Source organism: Macrobrachium rosenbergii, chromosome 48, assembly GCF_040412425.1.
Source record: "Macrobrachium rosenbergii isolate ZJJX-2024 chromosome 48, ASM4041242v1, whole genome shotgun sequence".
NCBI lineage: Eukaryota > Metazoa > Arthropoda > Malacostraca > Decapoda > Palaemonidae > Macrobrachium > Macrobrachium rosenbergii.
Window position 1 is genome coordinate 34,945,563 of NC_089788.1, and position 23,788 is coordinate 34,969,350.

The 23,788-nt window shown below is 38.3% G+C and overlaps 1 protein-coding gene across 1 annotated transcript in view; it reads right to left on the minus strand.

The window, feature by feature from the left end:
• Window positions 1-1,644: 1,644 nt before the first annotated feature.
• LOC136831338 (periodic tryptophan protein 2 homolog) overlaps window positions 1,645-23,788 on the minus strand; it is a 283,085-nt gene continuing 260,941 nt past the window's right edge. Inside the window, exon 19 of the mRNA XM_067091632.1 lies at window positions 1,645-5,646. Coding sequence (XP_066947733.1) covers window positions 5,463-5,646 — 184 coding nt within the window. The 3' untranslated portion in view covers window positions 1,645-5,462. The remainder of the gene's footprint in view (window positions 5,647-23,788) is intronic.

A 23,788-nucleotide genomic window follows, 5' to 3' on the forward strand; every position in this document is an offset into this window, starting at 1 on the left:
CGTACTTTGTTAGCAATCAGAACTACAGTACTATTTACATTTAGCCAAAAATCATTAAGGTTCCTTGAATAATTTTTCCTTCCTACCAAATTCAGTTTTGTTTTCATTTAATTTCAACTGCCTAAATGTCACCCATTCCTTAGCACTGGTAAGAACATCATTTATTTTCTCATTTGTATCTTCAATATTGTTTATGTAAAAATAAAATTAGGTGTCATCTGTAAATAGCTTGAATTCTACCGTATGTCTCCGTAGCATGTTTGACAATCCAATGGTGAAAATACAAAATAAAATTAGACCTAGTACCCTTCCTTGTGGTAGTCTTCTTCTTGATGTTATGTTACGTAAGGTGAGTATGAGTTCCCAGTCTGTACACAATATTTTCTTTCACACAGGTAGTTTTTCAAATACTCAAAAGCTCAGTAATATCAACAGACTTTAAATCATATAGAAGTCGTTCACTGGTAGCTGTATCAAAAGAATTTGCCTTCATCCATCACTTCTAATAGCTCATCAAAAACATAGCATACAGCAGTTTCTGAAGAATATAGGCTAATTGTCTGTAAGGTGACTGACTATCCAGTAAAACATTTACTCTTTCTAGGTGGCTAATTAGTTCTCAAGAATTGCATACAGTATTCTAAGATTTTGGACATAAAAGATACCCCAAAGAGTTTCGAAATTGGCATCGGATCAGTTGCATAGTGTTTCTTTGCCTTTTTGATAATCCTAATAACATTACCTTTACACTTAAATTGCCTTAATCCTTCATTTGTTTGTAGTGTAGTATTTATCCAATTTGGCATTTCAACAAAAGTAATAATTACATTTCAATTTTCTCCTTGAAAAATTCAAGAAAATTATCAGAGTTCTTGATCACTGAAACCTTCGGGGAGCCTTTGTTCCTTTACATTTCCAGTTAAGCTACCTAGAAGTCTATGCAATTTATTCATATCCATTCCTGCTTCTCAGATTTCCTGATGATAATATTCAATTTTTCTCTTCCATATAAGATAATTGTAGCAGTTTTTGACTGATCTACATTCTTTCTATGAACCTCCAGTCTTTAACCTTTGCCATTTGTCCTTTTTACACCTTTTTACCCTCTTTAGTCTCAGAATCTCACACTGAAACAAGGTAATCTGTCATTAATGATAATGTATTTCTCTACTGAAGGTCAAATATTAACCTATTCACTTTGATTTATCCGATTATAAACACTCATAACTCATAAGACAAGGTCAAAACTTTAATTTTCACGTTCACTCACCTAAAAAACATCTCCGACTTCATTGTGTCTGTTGGTGGAATGATGGGGAGTAGATGAGCATGACGTTATAAAGGAGCTTGTTTTAAGCTCAAACTGAAATCAAAACAGCTGCAGAAGCAATGGTTTGTTTGCTACAGCTATAGAAGCTTTGCAATGGTTGTGATAGCTGTGGCTTTTATGCTACAACTGCAGAAGCATAGGATTTTTGCTAAAACAGCAGAATCAGTGGTAACAATTTGCTACCACTGTGAAAGCAGAGGTCTATTTCCTGTGACTATGGGAACAATGGCTTGTTTCACGATGATGATTATTATTATTATTCATAAAAATCTGATAATAGCATGAGTCACTAAAATGGTAAAGAAATCCAGTGGTGTAATTGTAAATATATATTTCTAATATATATACAAACAAGAACTTCCAAGAACCTGCTCGATTCTCCTCTCCAATCTGAATAAAACATTAGAGCAGTCGTGGAAAGTTTTGAAAAAATAACAATTTAAAGCGTATTGCTAACAGAAGAAAACTGGTTGTAATTTTAAGATAGTCAGTTTCGTCATTCAGGTAATTCCATCATTCTCCATAGATATATCAGCTAACCTCCTCGCTGTCTAAGTGGTAGTTCATCCAATGGATCATTCCAATAATTGTCTACAGCAGCTTTGCACCTGCAACTTGGGATGCTGAGAGCAACCATGTTACCTGAACGAAAGGAAAGGTGGCAGCAGCATCTGATGTGGCTAAATGACTGTCAGCTGCACTGAAAATACTAGTCTTAAACATTTGATACACTGTCTACATATCAGGTCATTCGTAATTTTATCCTGTTGCGCGTAAGATTGTTACCAGCGGTCATTGGCAATGAGTCAAGGATCTGGGGGCTAGATACCCAGAAGCCTGTTTCTCCTCAAATCCTATACAGTACAGTATTTTCATTATTTGGTAGGGATGATGGCCACCACTGTTGCCATCTATCTGGGGTATCACAGTGTGGAACAACTTATGAAAAATTTACATCATGTGCCACCTTTAGCCTCCCTGCCATCTAGTTGATTTCTTTGTTCCTGTTTGAATGGGCACTAAATAATACTGACATGATTTGTCCCTAACAGAGAGTAGAAAGAACCACTCCTAAGCTTCCTGAATCAGAGGATTGAATGATTTAGGAAATTCGACTATCAAGCCAAGTACTAAGGCATTTTTGGTAATTCAGTGTTTACGATGGTTAATAGAGGGAGTTGGAGTATTTGGACAATAAGACAGAGATCCAGAAAATAAAGGAAATGAAGTTTAGGAACCTAAAGGTGGAACTTGGAGGAAAAACCCACACTTACACTAAGAGGTAACAGTTGGAGGTGTTTGACAGCAAGACTAAAGAAAGTTAGAAGGAATGGAGGCAGAATACAAGGCTAAAAAGTGGAAGTACAGTAGCTAAGGGCCCAATGGATCAGAGAGTGAAAAAGAGTTTAAACCTTTTTCAATGCTTCCAAGAGACATCTCTAGTCTCTATAAATAACAGCAATGCTACATTTTTTCTTATGCATAATTTTCAAAGCACTGCTAACTGAAGAGAAGTCTGATAGTTTAGCAACAGATTTCCCATTACATACTACTGCACAATCTGCCCCATCTTGGGATTTTGATTTGTCAGCTGAAATTCTCTTTTGACTTTTGTATTCATTATCATGTTCTAAAAATTACTTTTCATTTCTTCATCTGATGGGCTTTTTACGCTAAACTTTTAGTGCAAATAAAACAGGGAGAAATTGATGATCTACTTTAAGGATTTTCTGAGTTTTTATTTTATCATTTGATTTGAAAAGGATTCAATGATCTTGTTCTAATCCTTCTTGAATCACATTCTGTCAAGCTCTTAGAGGTTACAGTTCTTTTGAGCTTTTCAGTAGCAAGGTGTACCAAAACCCTAGCTAATGCCTTCTTAAATCTAATGGTAATTCATGCAAATCTAAATGGAGGCTCTCAACAGGAGAAATTCTGAAAGCTCCCATGCAGATTCTACACCCGATTTTATAAACTGCACCTAGTTCCTTTAGTCTTGATTTTGAAGTGAAAATCTACTTAATGAATTTTTAGCATTGGTAGAGATATTTTGTCAGCAGCCCAGCTAAAACTCTATATTACTTTTAGCTAATCTACGTGGCTTGACCTTGTCAGCTTTCCATAAAAAATCATTCATATAAATCTTATTTTGCATAGGGTAAAATATTTCTGGTCATTAGTTTACTGGATCAATAGGCCTTTGCATATAAGCATTTTATATCCTGTACAGTATACAGTACTGCAACATCATCTATAAATAAAGAACCTCTTACAGGTGGACTATTTTCTCTAGAATACTGTTAACGGCACCAACAAAACACGTTATACTGAGAACAATATCCTGTGATTTCTTTTTGTAGGAAGGGATCAGAAATGCAATTTCCAACCCTTACTATTATGCATCTCTGATGAAAAACAAAAATTAAAATTACCATATTTCCTTGTATACCTGTGTTAAATAGATGCTTTATAATCGCAAAATGCTAAATAGTATCATATGGTTTTTTATATAAAATATATTTAGTTTGACACTGTTTGCAAATCCTTACTAAATTTTCTTTGTTTGATACTGAAGCTGAGTTTTAGTTTCCCATGTCATATACAGCTGGTGTTAATCAATTTTCCATCAGCTTACAGACAACCAGTGAGAGCTACTGTTCTGTACTTGCAGGCTAGAGAGGCATCCTCAAACTCAATGAAGTTTCAGGATCTTTGTACCATCTATATTTTTACTAGGCACATAGCTATCATTTCCTGTAAATTTCCGTAATTCATACCACTCTACTGAAAATAACTCCCTCCCATAACTGAAATTTAAATTTAGTCCCATATTGACAGCTCCTTTCTGACATACAAGATTGGGTCTTTGATTGAGCATGAATGAGCATAGATCCGAGTTCTTCCCAAACTGAAAGATCACATTCCATGGTAAAAAGTTTCTTTTGAATAAATTTGCTGTATATGAAACAGCTGTAGCTGTAATTTCCAAGTTGCTAGCTTTGGTTTCCTCTGTAATGTGAGCATTGATCCAATAATTGTCACTTTTTTGTTCCTAAAATTTCTTAAGGCTGCACCACAAAGTGCCCATTCTATCCTACTGTTGTTGAATCTAACTTGTTCTAAATGCCTTATTATGACTATTGCTTGATATCCGTGTCTCTCACTTTTCTCTTTCTTACTGCAGATTTAGTCTTCTTTATCTCCTAACTCTTCATTTTTTTTTTACATTATTTGTTCATAACTTGAAACTCTTCATTGGCTTTAAAAATTAACTCCATTCCCAGCAACGTTATTCCTTGATAATCAAGAAAATAAAGAAACATTGGAATGGTAGGACAGCATGATGGAAGAAAGCTTATAATATTCGAAAGCGTTTGAGTAAAATGAGAGAAAAGGTACCGAGAGACATTTAGATTTGAATCAGAAAAATTTCTAGGCTGAGAGCCCTCTCGCCACAGCTCCAATAAGGAATGTTCTAAGAGGAAGCCATGTGTCTTCCAGGCAATTGTTTACTGACAGAAAACCACTGTTATCCTAGTTATGACATCTTGTCCCTCTTCAAGCTAACCAATTCCAATGGTAGCTTCTTTGTGTGAAACATACATTTCTTGTCATTTAGTATATCAGATGCAAACAGGTTAAGTAATCGTTTGACAGCCTTCTTCCATTGTTGAAAGTCTGTCTTGTGACAAAATAGCAACATGGATCTGGAGTAGTCATATACTATACAGTACATCTCAACCTCAAAATCATCTTGTATCTTACGATAAGGAAGCTTTTCTTAGAAATGACACCCATTTTCCCCAAGCACCTGGTTCAAAGATATGTTCTCTCTCTAATGAAGGAATCTGGCAATTTTACCAATTAATGTGCTTTGCACATACTGTACATTGAAACTGCACTGTCGACACTGCTATTTGTTACTTACAGCACGGTGTTGTAAACATTTGATCATGAAAGCTAATATATATTATTGTTTATCCAAGTCCACATTAAATGGCTGCAACCAATTCAGAGAAGGTGAAGTGTCTGTGATAAAGTTTTCTCATCAAATTTGCTAAATTTCACTTAGTTTCTCTAAATGGATGAGAATGATAATGCAAGAATATAAACATAAACGCAGTAATTTATATCAAGGTTCTGCTTCAATATCATGAAAAAGGTCATCAATATGCTCTTCACTTTCAGCATCTGACTGAACAATGTTATTCATCTCCACGTCTTCTGGTTCTTCTTTCTTTGCAACTTCTTGATGCATCTTATGCAGTGATGACTGGGTTTGTAAGTACTTCAGCATATACTCATTGTGACTACATCTGAAAATATAAAGTTCATGAGAAAAATCAAACTTACTGGAAGCACCAATTGAAATTTTATACCTAATCTTGTTTATTATACCACAAGCTACCGTAAACTTCTTGCATAATAACAATCCACAATGCAGAATAAGGAAGGGGAGGGGGAGGGATGAAGGAATCCTAGAATTGCCTATACATTATATCTAACTTGCTGTAATGCCATGTTTCTATATACAAGCTCTGTTCAAAGAAAAATCAGATTTTCTCATAGCGCACGAACCATTGCACCGATTGAGCTCCAACAAGTGGTGAAACCTAGCGGCAACATTTGGTAACACAACACACCGGTCTAAAGCGTGGAACCAACCACTGTTACTGGCCTTGACCTGTGGAAATAGCACGTATAGGGACTGCCCTGCTAAGTAAAGATGAAAGACTTTATGGAACAGCATGTTTTTGTGAAATTTTGCTTTAAGATCCACAAAACTTTTACTGAAATGTGGGCTTTGTTTCAGCAGGCCTATGAGGAGGACTGTATGAGTCATCTGCAATGTCACGACTGGTTTAAGCATTTTCAATCGGGCAGAACATTGATCAAGGAAAATTCAAGATTGGGACAACTTTCGACCTCAAAAAATTATGAAAACATCGAAGCTGTTCTGCGATTCACATAAATCATCGTTTGACTGCAGAGAGGCTGCTGAGGAAGTCAGCATTACCAGTGGCTTGTGACCAAGTTTTGACTGAAAAACTTGGCATGCATTGCGTCTCTGCAAAACTCATGCCATGTCTGCTGACCAATGATCAGAATGAGAACTGTGTCAACACCAGCTGAGACCTGCTTGATCGTACCAATACCGATGAAAGCTTAATGAAAACCATTATCACAGGAGAAAAAACTTGGGTTCATGGCTGCAAACTGGAAACCAAGGTGCAATCTTTGCAGTGGGTTGGACAAATGTCACCCTGACTGTAACAAGCACGCATGAGTCGATCAAACATGAAGGCGATGTTAACTGTTTTTTTTTTAATTATTGGGGAGTACATCGTGAATTCGTACCACAAGGGCAGACTGTTACAAGGATTTCTGCATGCAAGTTTTAAGGCATTTGAGGGAAGATGCATGCCACAAGAGGCCCAAGCTGTGGAAAAACAAGAGCTGGGTGTTGCATCACAAGCACGGACCAAGGCACTCATTTCTGCTTGTCAACCAATTTTGGCCGCTGAGGCCTCTTACACTGCAAAGGCAGAACTGAACTGCTACTGCAGCTGATAAATTACATATGACTGATAAGCTCGCTGGAATTACCAAAGATCCAGCTGCAAAGAGAAAACTCAAGTCTGTGGAAGCAGGTCTAGTACAACTCATCGCTGCCATCTCATCACCGCCCACTCATCGGCGGCCCAACTACTTGCTGGCAAACTCACTGACTGAACAAACTGATGCTAAAAATCAAAGTTCACTAAGCAACACCTTTATTTCAAAAACAGTAAATAACTACAACTTTAGTCACTACTAACATTTCGATGCTGGCAACTTCAGTTTAAAATTATTCCAAAAAGCCTTTACAATGGAGGGAGTTTCAAGTCAGTGAGGCAAAGAGATGTTTTCACATAATGGATATTTGTTCATTTTTTATATATTTAGTAAAACCGACTGTGATTTGATGTTTTGGCAATGTGAACACCTCGGCATATGTAAAGCATGAATCCACATAAGATTTGGAAACGTAGTGAAAATCATAAATACTCAAAATCATAAGTACTCACACCCATGACTCTTCACCAATAAGAGTAGAAGCGGCAAAGATGATTTCAAAAGTTAAAATGAAAGTTGAAGAGAAAATGGAATACCCAAGTGTAGTAGTTATGGAAGTTTTGGCTAATGTTTCCCAAGCGGGACATGGGTCGCTACCGCGTTCATCTGCTCTACATGGAAACTATTACACGGAAACCGAATAAAATTAGTGTCCCTATTCCAGACCCAACTGACCTTCATCAGTTAGCAATCCCTGATGAATATGCAATCTACAAAACAGAGCAAACCAGAAAGAAAATTTTTTATTAAAAGACAGTCTGACAGTGCACTGTAAGTAATGCAAGAATATTTGTACATTTTTGGAGGAAATTCTACAAGATCAAGGATGCACCTCACCAAAAGCAAGGTAAATCAACTGGGACAACCAAAGGATTAAAGGTATGGCTTTCATCATGTTATTTCTCATATTTTGCAATTTTTTAATACAGTGTTCTGGCTTATGTTGTGCTTCAGGAACAGAAGCCCCGACGTAACCTGGGGACCACCTGTACTAATTTTCAAATATTATTTAATTTTGTAAATCATACAATTACTCACCAGTGATGAATGTTGACTGAAGATGATGTGCAGTCTGATGAATGATGATGAAGCTATGACTGCACAGCAAAGATAAGGAGTTGCAACTCCGCTGGGGATGCATCTTCCCCTTCTTCAGGCGCTTCGTCCACCATCTATACTTTTCAGGGGCTTCGGGAGGCTTTGGAAGGTCCTTCTTCACGGTGACAGGCAGCTGCTCTTGCTGCTTCTTCATGCTGACAAGGAGGTTATTATAAGGCCCCATGCATGCATCAAGGGCATTTGAAAAGCCTATGGAGCACTCCATATTAGGATCCCCTGCCCCAGTTGCTCTCACAATTCGGGACAAACGTTCAAAAGACAGGCCCTCATCCTCCTCCTCGTCCCTGTCACCTGAACCTGCCGCATCTTCTTCCTTGCCAGCAGACTTTGCCAGTTCGTCCAAACCCTAGTCCGTCAGTTGGTCCGAGTGGGTATCAATGAGGGTGGCGACTTCATCTCCACCAAGGATCCTTGCAAACAGCATTCTCCCCCCAACCTCTTCCTCCTCGATTTGCCAGACGGTACTCTCATTCACGCCATAATAGGCGGTTACTGCAGCATAACTTTTCCATTCCTTCAACATTTCCAGAAGTCCTACCTTCTTCTTGAGTGTAGTGACCTTTCTCTAGTGCTTAGGCTCTTTGCCAGAAGCCTTAGAAGGACTAGGCTGTTTAGGATGCATCTTAGGGCACAATTCAAAAAGATGCATGAAATCAGCACTGATACAGAACACACGAACAACAGAGGTATACGCAGTGAGCTGGGCAGCTGAACTGAGATGCTGGTTAATTTGTGCATTGTATACAGTACAGGGTACTGTGCATAACAACACATTTTGTGCATCGTGTGCTGTACATACTGTACATTTTATTGATACTGCTGTATTGTAAGATGATTCTGAAATGATATTCAAGTGTTTTAGGATGACAGTAGCACATATCTAAAATGTGGGTGGTTTGTAGAATGCGGGACCACCTCCGAATGAAATGTTAGGTTTGTTTACATCTGTGGAACCTGTCCTGTCGTTCTACAGTACTCTACAGTATTTTCATTTTACTGTACTTTTGTGACTAAATACATTTTTTATAAAAAATTACTTACTAATTTTCAAATATTAATATTAACCCTTAAACGCCTGTTGGACGTAGCAAACGTCGACTAAAATTGTCTGTTGAATGCCGAGTGGACGTAGCAAACGTCGACTGAAAATGCTTTTTTTAAATATTCGCGGAAAAATAATTATAGGCCTAGTTTGCGGAAGGTTTCAGATCACGCGCCTTGGCGGATGCTGGGAGTTCACGGATCCAGCTGTTGTTTTGTTTCTGAGCGTCACCCAGACGCGCATGCGCGAAATCCCCCCTTCTCGCACCAAACAGCATCAGAGCAGCACCTTGCGGGAGCGATATTTTGACGCAGACGTGTTTTGCAGAACTTTGGCAAGTGTTAGCATATTCGTGCTGCAACAGGACGTTTGCAGAGATGTCACAAAGGCATCAGGACCGTGAAAGGCGCATACTGCCTGTCGGAAGTGAGCGTGTGAGGCGAGTTTTAGACTGGGATGCTGGAGAAGGACCCAGCAACCAAAGTGACCCAGCTTCTCAGCGGCGTGTTGTTCGCCCACATGTGACCTATGGCGACCAAGGACCACATCCCGTTCCTTTTACGACCCCTAGGAAGCATCGGGGTGTCCTGAGGGGGATCCGAAAACATTTGGGAGGCCTCCAACAAAAGGACATAGACGAATACTTGTTGGAGCTCGATCGAGAGCAGGTGGGAAGTCCTGATTTCGGTGGTAGCTGGTCATCTAGCGATGAGGACATCATGCCTGATGTCAGCGATGATGAGTATTTGGCCCCAATGTCCATACGTGATCCACAGGAGGAAAGTGAACTGGAGTTTAGTGGTTTCAGTGCGTATGAGGGAGAGAGTGAGTTGGAGGAGGAGGAGGATGCCCCGATTGTGGCTGATGGGGACAATACCGAAAGTGATGGCGAAAGTGAAGGAGACGGCCCAGCTGGGAGTGTGGGAGTGCGAAGACGTGCCCGTGCACGTGCGCGAGCGCAAACCCGTAGAAGGTCGCAACGTCGCGGCAGCTCGGGTGAAGGCCGTTCGTCCGAAAGTGATGAGGGGTGGTTGGAGGACGCCACCCCACCTAACATGCACCCATTCATGGCAGTACCTGGACTGACCGTCCCTGTGCCTCTCACGGCACTGGGGTTCATTCAGCTTTTCCTGACGCGGGAATTGCTGGAATTCCTGGTTGCGGAGACGGCAGATTACGCTCGGTACTGCCGTGAGGAACTGCAGACGACGTTGTCGCATCGCTGGCGGAGCTGCAACCTCACGGACATGGCGCATTTTTTGGGGCTCCACATATTTTTTGGAATGATGCTTGCTGCCGACGTCAGGCAATATTGGAGGCGGAATTTTTTTTAAGTACGCCCAATGTGGCCGGCATTATGTCCCGTGATAGTTTCCTGGCATTGGACAGGTATTTCAACGCCTTCAACCGAAGGGCTATACCCCGGAATAACCCCGACCGATTCATCTTAGTCCACCCAGTGTTGGAGTTCATTCGTGAACGGTGCCAGACTCTCGTGGTTCCTTCCAAGAACCTTTCTTTGGATGAGGGTATGATGCCATACAAAGAGCGTCTAAGTATAAAAGTGTACAACCCGAAGAAGCCAAAGAAATATGGTGTAAAGTTATTTTTTATTACGGAAGCCAACACTGGATACGTCGTGGACTTCTTGGTGTATTCTGGGGTCTTCTCCATGCTGCGTGACACTGTCTTCGGTCTTGTGAATCGTTTTCGTAACCAGGGATACCACCTGTTTATGGATAATTATTATAACTCGGTATCCCTGGCCCAGGAACTGTATGAAGCAGGTGTGCACGTCAGTGGTACCCTTCGGTTGGTGCGTGGGGCCCGAATGTCCTCAAGAGGTTTGCTAGCCACCCGCAACATCTTGCAAGAGGAGAGACAGAGTGGCGGTGGAAGGGAGATGTCTTCGTCATCTGTTGGAAGGGGTCCGACTCGTGACCATGATTACGACGAGTCATGAGCCCATCCAAGAAGAGATCATTCAGCGGAAGAAGACACGCCGGCAGGGCCGAAAGTTACGTATGAGGAGTTTCAGTGTCCAACGCCCTACTGTCATCGGGCACTACAACAGGCACATGGGAGGAGTTGATCTCTTTGATCAACTCATACAGTATTATCCCTTTGCCAGGAGAACCAGGGAGGTGGACACAGAAGCTCCTCAAATACCTCCTTCAGTTGGCCCTCCAGAATGCCTACATCATTTACTGTGGGTATAATTCAGACGCTCGGAGGTTGACCCACATCCAGTTTCTTGAGGTGGCTGGGAATGCCCTCATAAACTTCGATCCAGAGAAGTGGCCTTCCAACGCCGCCCCCCTGCCCCGAGCTCCAGCTCTGCCCCAAGAGGAAAGGGCAGATGTCGCTAGGTACCCCGACCTCAGAATTCCTGATCCTGCCGACGCCCCCCCTGCTGCCACCGACCTTGATGATGCCGCCGCCCCTCGAATTCCAGTGTCCCGTCGGGTAGCCGACCCTGTGTGTCGGCTGCAGCCAGGAGATCACACACTGGAGCTAATAGAAGTGGGCAAACAGAAACAGTGTTGGGTGTGCCATATGAATGGCAAAAGGAGAGAGAGCCGGTACGTGTGTCGCACCTGGAAGGTAGCACTTTGCAGGTTTGAAGAGTGTAACTGCAAATACCACAATGCGGTTATATACTGGAGTGCGCCTGCCCGAGCGACACCGGAGGGTGCAGCGAGCCGCCGAAGTGCGGCCCACCAGCAGTAAGGGCGCGCGTCTCCCTCCTCCACTTGTGCCTCGTCATGTCAGGAGGAAAAAAATGCAAGACTCTTCAATGGAGGAGGGAGAAAACAAGAACAGAACGAAGAGTCAGGATTACGAGTGAGTATTCTGCATTGAATTTATTTTTAGTTTTATATTTACGAGTGAGTATTCTGCATTGAATTTATTTTTAGTTTTATATTTACGAGTGAGTATTCTGCATTGAATTTATTTTTAGTTTTATATTTACGAGTGAGTATTCTGCATTGAATTTATTTTTAGTTTTATATTTATTACAAGTTTTTATATATCTGTATTCATTGGTGTTTTGTATATTATTTCGTTTTATGCAAAAACAAAGTTTTCACAACCATTCCTTTTAGTTATGTTTTTAGTAACAAAGTAAAAAACAATATAATTTATATGTGTGTATGTATGAATGTCTATATATATATATATATATATATATATATATATATATATATATATATATATATATATATATATATATATATATATATATATATATATATATATATATATATATATATATATATATATATATATATATATAGATATATATATATATATATATATATATATATATATATATACAGATATATATATATATATATAGATATATATATATATATATATATATATATATATATATATATATATATATATATATATATATATATATATATATAGATATATATATATATATAGATATATATATATAGATATATATATATATATATATATATATATATATATATATATATATATATATATATATATATATATATATATATATATATATATATATATATATAGATATATATAGATATATACAGATATATAGATATATATATATAGATATAGATATAGATAGATATATATATATAGATATATATATATATATATATATATATATATATATATATATATATATATATATATATATATATAGATATAGATATAGATAGATATAGATATATTTATATATATATATATATATATAGATATATATATATATATATATATATATATATATATATATATATATATATATATATATATATATATATATATATATATATATATATATATATATGTATCTATCTATCTATATCTATCTATATCTATCTATATCTATCTATATCTATCTATCTATCTATCTATCTATATATATCTATATCTATATCTATATCTATATATATATATATATATATATATATATATATATATATATATATATATATATATATATATATATATATATATATATATATATATATATATATATATATATATATATTTTTACTTGGTCTCTTTTGGATAAGCAAAAAATCTAACATTCTGATGATATTCAATCCTTTACCTTCATTTTGCAACAAACGGAAAGTCTCTAGCACAATATTTCGATTTTTGGTGAATTTTTGAAAAAAACTTTTTCCTTCGCTCCGCCGGCGCGGACTCCGCTGAAAATCATGTCATTTCTTGAGTCACCTTGCTGTAATTTTTTCGCCGTTTCATATTATTCGTTACATAAAGTGTTATACATCAAAATGTGCGCAATTTCATGTAGAATACAACAAAAAATAACTCATTCATTTAGCTCTTCACAGTTTTTTAATATTTTCACTGAAATCACGATAACTGACAAAATTTTAACATTCGGTCAACTTTGACTCGACCGAAATGATCGAAAAACGCAACCGTAGGATAAAATTCTTACATTCTAGTAACAATCAATCATTTACCTTCATTCTGCAACAAACAGAAAGTCTCTAGCACATTATTTCGATTTTTGGTGAATTTTTGAAAAAACTTTTTCCTTCGCTCCGCGCGCGCGGAATCCGCTGAAAATCATGTCATTTCTTGAGTCACCTTGCCATAATTTTTTCGCCGTTTCATATTATTCGTTACATAAAGTGTTATACATCAAAATATGCGCAATTTCATGTAGAATACAACAAAAAATAAATCATTCCTTTAGCTCTTCACAGTTTTTTAATATTTTCATTGAAATCACAGTAACTGACAAAATTTTAACATTCGGTCAACTCTGACTCGACCGAAATGATCGAAAAACGCAACCGTAGGCCAAAATTCTTACATTCTAGTAACAATCATTCATTTACCTTCATTCTGCAACAAACGGAAAGTCTCTAGCACAATATTTCGATTTTTGGTGAATTTTTGAGAAAAAAAATTTTCCTTCGCTCCGCGCACGCGGAATCCGCTGAAAATCATGTCATTTCTTGAGTCACCTTGCTGTAATTTTTTCGCCGTTTCATATTATTCGTTACATAAAGTGTTATACATCAAATTGTGCGCAATTTCATGTAGAATACAAAAAAAAATTAATCATTCCTTTAGCTCTTCACAGTTTTTTAATATTTTCATTGAAATCACGATAACTGACAAAATTTTAACATTCGGTCAACTTTGACTCGACCGAAATTATCGAAAAATGCAACCGTAGGCCAAAATTCTTACATTCTAGTATCAATAATTCATTTACCTTCATTCTGCAACAAATGGAAAGTCTCTAGCACAATATTTCGATTTTTGGTGAATTTTTGAAAAAAACATTTTCCTTCACTCTGCGCGCGCGGAATCCGCTGAAAATCCGTGCATCTCTTGAGTCACCTTGCCGTAATTTTTTCGCCGTTTTATATTATTCGTTACATAAAGTGTTATACATCAAAATGTGCGCAATTTCATATAGAATACAACAAAAAATAAATCATTCATTTAGCTCTTCACAGTTTTTTAATGTTTTCATTTAAATCACGATAACTGACAAAATTTTAACATTCGGTCAACTTTGACTCGACCGAAATGATCGAAAAAAGCAACCGTAGGCCAAAATTCTTACATCCTAGTAACAATCAATCATTTGCCTTCATTCTGCAACAAACGGAAAGTCTCTAGCACAATATTTCGATTTTTGGTGAATTTTTGAAGAAAACTTCTTCCTTCGCTCCGCGAGCGCGGACTCTGCTGAAAATCCGTGCATTTCTTGATTCAGCTTGCCGTAATTTTTTCGGCGTTTCATATTATTCATTACATAAAGTGTTATACATCAAAATGTGTGCAATTTCATGTAGAATACAACAAAAAATAAATCATTCCTTTAGCTCTTCACAGTTTTTTAATATTTTCATATAAATAACGATAAATAGAAAAAATCAACCTTCGGTCAACTTTAACTGGATCGAAATGGTTCAAAAATGCAATTGTAAGCAGCTAAAAAAACTTACAGTCTAGTAATATTCAATCTATTTCCTTCATTTTGGAACAATTGGAAAGTCTCTAGCACAATATTTTGATTTTTGGTGAATATTTTAAAAAAACTTTTTTTTACGTCCGCACGTTACGAATTCATGCATCATTTTGTGATAATATTTTCTCTGTGTTGCTTTAATCGTTTTACATTCTGTTACATACCAAAATCATCGCAATTTAGTGTACAATACAACTAAAAAAATTTAACTCATTAGCTTTAACAGTTTTGCTTACAGCGCGATTTGTATACAATTATATACGAGTTTTTTTTTTCGCTGTCATATATTCCAATATTTATATATGACAATGATATTTTTTTTCATTTCTGATGATTGCATACTAAACTTCAGGCAATGAGAAAAAAGGAGCCAAAATGAACTCTTAATCTTAAAAACTAAAGCGCGCAGTGATTTTTGAAAAAACTTTTTTCCGCTTCGGCGCTACCTCTCGGAGGCCGCCGGCATACGGGAGACGTTTTTGAAAATAGGGCTTCGGCGTTAAAGGGTTAATGTAAACAGCAAAATATTAATAAAATGTATTTTTTTCTTCAAAAATGTTCAGCCCAAAACCACCCCTGGAAATTCCAAACACAGTGATCGCGAAAGGAAAATGCATATTGGGAAGCTGAAATACCCAGGCGCAATGCTACTTGACACGCTAATGGCTGGCATTTGCAAAGCAGCCAATCCAAGAGCGCCTTCATTTTCCTTGGCGCTGATTTGTTGAGTACCACCAAGACTTTCTCTCGTGCAGATGTATACATATGTGCTGCAGAAGCCCCATCTCTGCCACTTCAAAGCGTATCCTTCAACCGTTCAAGTGTTTCACTGTGCATCTGTGTATTTTCCGCGTCTGTTCGCAGTGTTAATCTGTGTAATCATGCCCTAAGATGCCTCCTAAAAGGTTTGCTCTTTCTAATGCAAAGAACCTAAGCACCAGAGGAGGTCATGATGCTCCAGGAGAAGGTAGGACTTCTGGATATGTTGAAGGAAAGGAAAAGTTGTGCCGCAGTAGCCTGCCATTATAATGTGAATGAGTGTACCGTCCAGTACATCAGGAAGAAAGAGGCAGAGACAAGGAAGCTCATGAGTGTTAGCTTCTACGGTAGTGCCAAGAAGGTTTCCACTGTATTTGATAAGAGCATCGTGAGGATGGAGTCGGCCTTGGGGTTTTGGATATCAGACTGCCATAAGAACATCCCCTTCGACACCAACATCACTTGTGAGAATGCAAGACAACTCTACCAGCAGTTTTTGAATGTTACAGAAGGCGGCAACGTAGAGGAAGCAGATTTCTTAGGCTTCAACAAACCTGCCAAAGAAGAAGAGGAAGAAGCAGGACCATCATCAGCTCCTACAGGTTTTCAAACCAGCAAGGAGTGGTTCCACCATTTTCAGAGGTGGTTCCAACTAAAAAGTGTTTCTCTGCATGGGGGAGTGGGATCGGCAGACATGGAAGCAGCAGTGAAATATTCCAAGACTCAAGAAAACCATCAGGAGCAAGGGCTACCGTCCACAACGGGCGTTATGGACGAGATTGGCTTGTTCTGGAAGAAGATGCCTTCACGGACATACCTCATGAAGGATGAAGCCAGAGCCCCTGGGTTCAAGGCCCAGAAGGATAGGGTTACCCTCATCATGTGTGGCAATGCTGCTGGCTTCATGCTGAAGCCAGGCTTCATTTACAAGGCTGCAAACCCCAGGGCGCTCAAGAACAAGAAAAAGCACTTGCTGCCTGTGTTTTGGATGCACAACCCCAAGGCCTGGATCACCAAAGTCCTTACGTCTAACTGGTTCACTTGGAGTTTTATCCCTCAAGTTAAGGGTTACCTCAACTATTTGTGCATGGTATTCAAGGTGTTGCTGATTATGGATAATGCTGGTGGCCACCCTCTGAATCTTTATTATGAGAAAGTCCAGCTCCAGTTCCTCCCTGTGAACACTATCTCTCCCCTCCAGCTCATGGACCAGGGCGTGATCTGGGCCTTCAAGGCACTCTACACCTGGAACTCCCTTAAGCACCTTGTGAATGAAATGGACACTGACAGTGAATTTACACTGAAGTATTGGCGTAAATTCACGATTGCCACGTCTGACCGTCATCAACCAATCGTTGAAAGATATGAAGGAGACCCTTTGTGCGTGCTGGAAGAAGTTGTGGCTGGAGTGTGTTCACAATTATAAGGGCATCTCTCCTGAAGAAATTCAACATTCAGCCATTTATTAGGCAGTCCAATTGGTGAGGATGCTTAGTAGAGAAGGCTTCGATGCCAACACCGGGGATGAAGTCGGCACCCTTATTGATGCTCACTCTGACCCCCTGACGGACCAGGATTTGGAAGAGCTGAAGAAATCTGCCAGTGAGGTAGAAGACACACCAGGTTCAGGGGACAAGCAGGAGGATGAGGGCCTGTCTTTGGAACATCTATCTCAAATTATGAGGGCAGCCAGGGAGCTGCAGGAGATGACTGGGGCATGGGATCCTTATATGGAACTCTCCATAAAATTTTCAAATGCCCCTGATGCATCACCAACATGAAGAAGCAGCATCAGCAGCTGCCTATCACCACATCGAGCGGATGAAGAAAGACCCTCCAAAGCTTCCCAAAACCCCTGCAGAAGTGCAATTGGAGGGCGAAACACCTGGAGAAGTGGAAGAGGCGCCCCCCCAGAGATGTAACTCAACTGCTTTGCTGTGCAGTCATATCTTCATCGTCACTCAATGGACAACACAGCTAATTCACATATGATTTATGTAATCTTAAACTTCTCATTATTTTGTATATTTTTTCAATATATAATTAAATTTTTAGATACAGTACTTAACTGTTCCCTGTAATTAAGATTGTACCACTGTTACCCCCTATCTACTGTATACATTAAAAGAAAACAGTAAGGCCTGAATACTGTATGAAAGAAAATATGCGTGCCTGAATACAGGGGTAACTTGATTAGTTTTCGCCTTAGTAAGAGTAAGAGTTGTATAAGTATTCAAGCATAACTATAAGCCATATATTTTTAAGGGTAATGTTGTAAGATGACTTTAAAATGATAATATGGTGTTTTAGGATAGTTTAAGGTATACAGTATTTGGTGTCTGAACTATTAAAATAGGCAGTTACAAGCACTTTTTGAGGGGTCTCAAGTATTCACAGATTTCAGCTATTCACAGGCAGTTGTGGTCCCTTAAACCCACAAGTACAAGGGACCAACCGTATATACAAGCTGTCCCCGCTTACCAACGGCATTGGTTAATGGCTTTTTGGTGTTACGGCGCTTGGCTAGCGACGATGTTAACCAGATTTTCGGTGCCAGTAAGTGGTTTATCGGCACTGCTAACCGGTTAACGGTGCTGTTAAGCAGTTTATTGGCACTTACAGTGTTGTAAACGCCATCTATTACGATAATTATCGGTGATTTTCAGCTAGCAGCGCTCGGCCAGGAATGGAACCCCAGCTGTTAACTGGGGATTGCCTATACTGTATACAGGTAGTCCTCGAGTTACTTCACTATTGAAAATATTTAAAATCTCATGCGATGGGCACAGGCAGCAGCATGCGATGTACAATACATTAACCGGAGAGGCCGGGAAATCCGTATCTCTCATCCAAACTGATCCCTTATTCGCGCTTGCCATCTAGTGTAAAGTTGTGTTAATGCATGATTTTTGTACACTTTAAACTGTTTAAAACATAAAGTTGTATAAGATCAGCATGTCTTCCAAACAACCAAGTGAGTCTCTGCTGGTGGTGTGATGAAGAAGAGAAATTCCATCACTTTAGAGCAGAAAATAAAAATTATCAACCAACATGCTGCAGGAAAGGCAGTCACAGCCACCACACATGATGAGCATCTCGCAATCAACGGTATCCACCATCATTAAGGACAAGAAACAGATAATGAATGCTGTAAAGGCATCTGCTTCAGTTCATTCAACGATTACAACAAAGAAGAGGACAGGGCCTTTGGAAGAAATGGAGCAGTTACTAGTCACGTGGATGGAGGACCAGATTCAAAAGCGAATGCCACTAAGCCTCTTGACCATTCAAACAAAGGCGCGCTTGCTTTTCGAGGAACTAAAGAAACACTATGACCCACAACAAAGATTTTGTAACAAGTCATGGATGGTTTCAGTGTTTCCAAACCCGCCATAATTTTCACAGTGTGAAAATTAGCAGTGAAGCAGCAAGCGTTGATGCCGAAGGAGCAGCTAAATTTAAGGATACCTTGCATATGATCATTGCTGATGATGGGTACTTGCCAGATCAAATCTTTAATGTTGACAAAATAGGACTGAATTGGAAGTGAATACCTGAACAGTCCTACATCCACAAAGAGGCAAAAATGATGCCTAAGTTTAAGGTATACAAAAATCGACTGACTCTTCTGCTTGGGGGAAATGCGGCTGGGTATAAACTCAAGCCATTCATGATTTATCACTCAGCAAATCTGAGGGAAAGAATCAGCAAACATATTCTTCCTGTGCATTACTGCCATAATAAGAAAGCATGGATGACTGCACTCCTATTCAAAGACTGGTTTTGCATTGCTATATTCAAGAAGTGAAGGAATATTGTAGGGAAAACAACATCCCCTTCAAAATTCTGCTGATTCTGGACAATACACCTGGCCACCCTCAGCACATCAGACATATTAATGAGAACATAAAAGTTGTGTTTCTGCCACCAAACACAACTTCTCTCATACATCCCATGGATCAGGGTGCCATGGCTACATTCAAGGCCTATTATCTTCAGAGCATGTCTGCGCAGTCTGTTAAGGCTAAAGATAACGAGGACAAAGAGCTCAGAACTTTCGGGAAGGAATTCAATGTTACAGAACTTCCTGGAAGGAATTCAATGTTCTGAACGCCATTCTGAACACTGGAAGGGCGTGGTAGGAGGGAACAAAAGTGTATAAATGGGATTTGGAAAATCTGCTAAAAGCATATGTGAACTCATTTAAAGGTTTCGATAAGGATGAAGTAATTGTGGAAATTAATAAGAAGATTGTCACTAGGGAAAAATTTAGATTTAGAACTTAAAGAGGAAGATATCCAAGAATGTACAAGATGAAGTACTAATGACAGAAGATATAATTGAATGTGCAGGAGAGAGAAAAAGAGCAGAAGAGGATAAAAAAATTGAAGAAGAGCCAGAGCAAAAGTTTACGACAAAAACAACTGAACACGGATTGAAACTTTTCAGTAAGATGGATGTGAACCTGGAAAGATTTGCTAATATTGAAAGAGGTCTTCAAGATATTCTTGCATGTTACTGTTTAAGAAGAACGAAAAAATGCACTGCAAGCTACATTGTATTACTTCCTTAACCCTTAAACGCCGAGCCTCTATTTACGAAAGTGTCTGCCGCATGCCAGCGGCGTTTGGGAGTTAGCGCCGAAGAGGAAAAAAGTTTTTTTCAAAAAATCACAGCACGCTTAGTTTTTAAGATTAAAAAGTTCATTTTTGGCTCCTTTTTCTCTCATTGCCTGAAGTTTAGTATGCAACCATCAGAAATGAAAAAAATATCATTATCATATATAAATATTGAAATATATGACAGCGCAAAAAAAAATTTCATATATAATTGTATACAAATCGTGCTGCGAGCAAAACGGTTAAAGCTAATGGGTTATTTTTTTCTTTGTATTGTACACTAAATTTCGATGATTTTGGTATATAACAAATTGTAAAACGATCAAAGCAACACAGAGAAAATAATATCACAAAATGATGCATGAATTTGTAACACGTAGATGTAAAAAAAAAGTTTTTTTAAAGATTCACCATAGATCGAAATGAAGGTTATTGATTGAATATTACTTGACTGTAAGTGTTTTAGCTTACAATTGCAGTTTTCGACCATTTCACTCGAATTAAAGTTGACCGAAGGTAGAATTTTTTCTATTTATCGTGATTTATGTGAAAATATTTCAAAACTGATAAAAGCTACAACCATGAGTTATTTTTTGTTGTATTCTACATGAAATTTTGCACATTTTCATATATAAAACTTTACGTAACGACTAACATAAAACGGTGCAAACATTACGACAAAGTGACGAAAGAATTTCTGAGATGTTTGGCCAAGTTACCGCGCGGATGTAAGGAAAAAGTTTTTTTCAAAAATTCACCATAAATCAAAATATTGTGCTGGAGACTTCCAGTTTGTTGCAAAATGAAGGTGAATGATTGAACGTTACTAGAATGTAAGAGTTTTAGCTTACAATTGCATTTTTCGACCATTTCAGTTGAGTCAAAGTTGACTGTAGGTTTAAATTTCGGCACTTATCGTGATTTATATGAAAATATTTCAAAACTGATAAAAGCTACAACCATAAGTTATTTTTTGTTGTATTCTACATGAAATTGTGCACATTTTCATATATAAAACTTTATGTAACGCCTAATAGAAAACTGTATAAAAATTATGACAGTGACTAAAGAATGTCTGAGATTTTCAGCCAAGTCACCGCGCGTGGAGGTAAGGACAAAGTTTTTTTTCAAAAATTCACCATAAATCAAAATATTGTGCTGGAGACTTCCCATTTGTTGCAAAATAAAGGTAAATGATTGAACGTTACTAGAATGTAAGAGTTTTAGCTTACAATTGCATTTTTCTACCATTTCGGTCGAGTCAAAGTTGACCGTAGGTTTAAATTTCGGCACTTATCGTGATTTATATGAAAATATTTCAAAACTGATAAAAGCTACAACCATGAGTTATTTTTTGTTGTATTCTACATGAAATTGCGCACGTTTTCATATATAACACTTTATGTAACGCCTAACAGAACACTGTGCAAAAATTACGACAGTGACTAAAGAATTTCTAAGATTTTCAGCCAAGTTACCGAGCGCGAGGTAAGGAAAAAGTTTTTTTCAAAAATTCACCATAAATCGAAATATTGTGCTAGACTTCCCGTTTGTTGCAAAATGAAGGTAAATGATTGAATGTTACTAGAATGTAAGAGTTTTACTTACAATTGCATTTTTCGACCATTTCAGTAGAGTCAAAGTCGACCGAAGGTTGAAATTTTGGCACTTATCGTGATTTATATGAAAATGTCAAAATTAGTAAAAGCTACAACCATGGGTTATTTTTTGTTGTATTCTACATGAAATTGCACACATTTTCATATATAAAACTTCTTGTAAAGGCTAATAGAAAACGGTGCAAAAATTACGACAAAGTGACTAAAGAATTTCTGAGATTTTCAGCAGTTAGCTGATGCTTTCTTTTGGGATAAGAAAGAAATTCACGCATGCGCAGCTGGGTCACGCTTGTAAACAAAACAACAGTGTGATCTGTGAACTCCCAGCATCCCTCAAGGCGCGTGATTTAAAATTTTTCGCAAACGAGGCCTATAAGTATTTTTCCCCGAATATTTAAAAAAACTTTTTGTAGTCGACGTATTTTACGTCAACTTGGTACCCGACAGACAATTTTTGTCGATGTAAAATACGTCCAGTCGGCGTTTAAGGGCTAATAGCCTACCAACATGATAATCCTGGGGACCCACAAGATAAGTGCTTGAAAAACCTAAGAGTAGTGGTCAACAGACTACAGTCAAAAGGTATTATAATAAACTGGTAAAATCCCTCCTCATGCCCAAGACACTTTCAGTGGCTGGGAATGTGTAGGGATGTTGTCTCTCCTCATCAATCCTCTCAAAACAGAATAAGGAAAGACCTCAAAACGTTCCTTACACAGCTCAGACATTCCAGATGGCAATTAGAACATATGATGGGCCTGCTGCAGTTCGCTTCAGTAACAGATCCAATACTCAGATTGCAACTAAAAAATGTGAAAAAACTCTGGCTATCGCAAGCAAGAAACAACAAGCGAGACCGACCTCATTAAAAGAACCCCGCTCCCAAAAGGCTTCCAATTACTTGGTCCTTCAATAAGGTACTTAGATTTCTGTCAACCCCTCAATTCAACAGACCCAATAAAACAACAACTCACATGCTGCAAAAGGCGATCTTCTTGATTGCTTTACCATCAGGAGCTCGTATTAGTGAACTGGGCTCTTAAATGGGGACCGACAAATCACACAAACAGCTGACCATCAGTTATTATTGTCCCCTGGCCCATCATTACTGGCCAAGAAAGAGAATCCTTCAAGAAGGGCACCTATTTTGATATGGAAACTCAATTTAGCAGACAAAATGTTATACCCGGTTCAAGCACTTAAGGTTTACCAGAGGTCATGGCAAACATCCCAGAGAGTCCTATTTTCCTACACCCTAGCACAAACAAATAACTTTCTCTACAAGGGCTGAGAATAATTGTAGTGTCCCTCATTAAAAAGTCAAATCCACACTCCTTTCCTAGGTCACATGACATTAAGAAAGTAAGTACTGTACGTCGTTGGCCTTCAGAAATCTCTTTTGAAGAAGTCTCCAAATGTACAGGGTGGTCATCAGAGACGGTGTTCTTGAAACATTATTGCCACAAGCTCAAACAAATTTGACTACACTGTGTATCAGTAGGGGGTACGGTTAGTCCTGATCCCATAGGCACACAGCAGAAACCCAGGGGTCTTTCTAACGGGTGGGTATGCTAACTATCACCGGGGGAAAGTGTGATAATACTGGGGGGAAAGTGTGATAATACTGCAACCAGACCCAGCATGCTTAGGTAATTCACTGTAGAA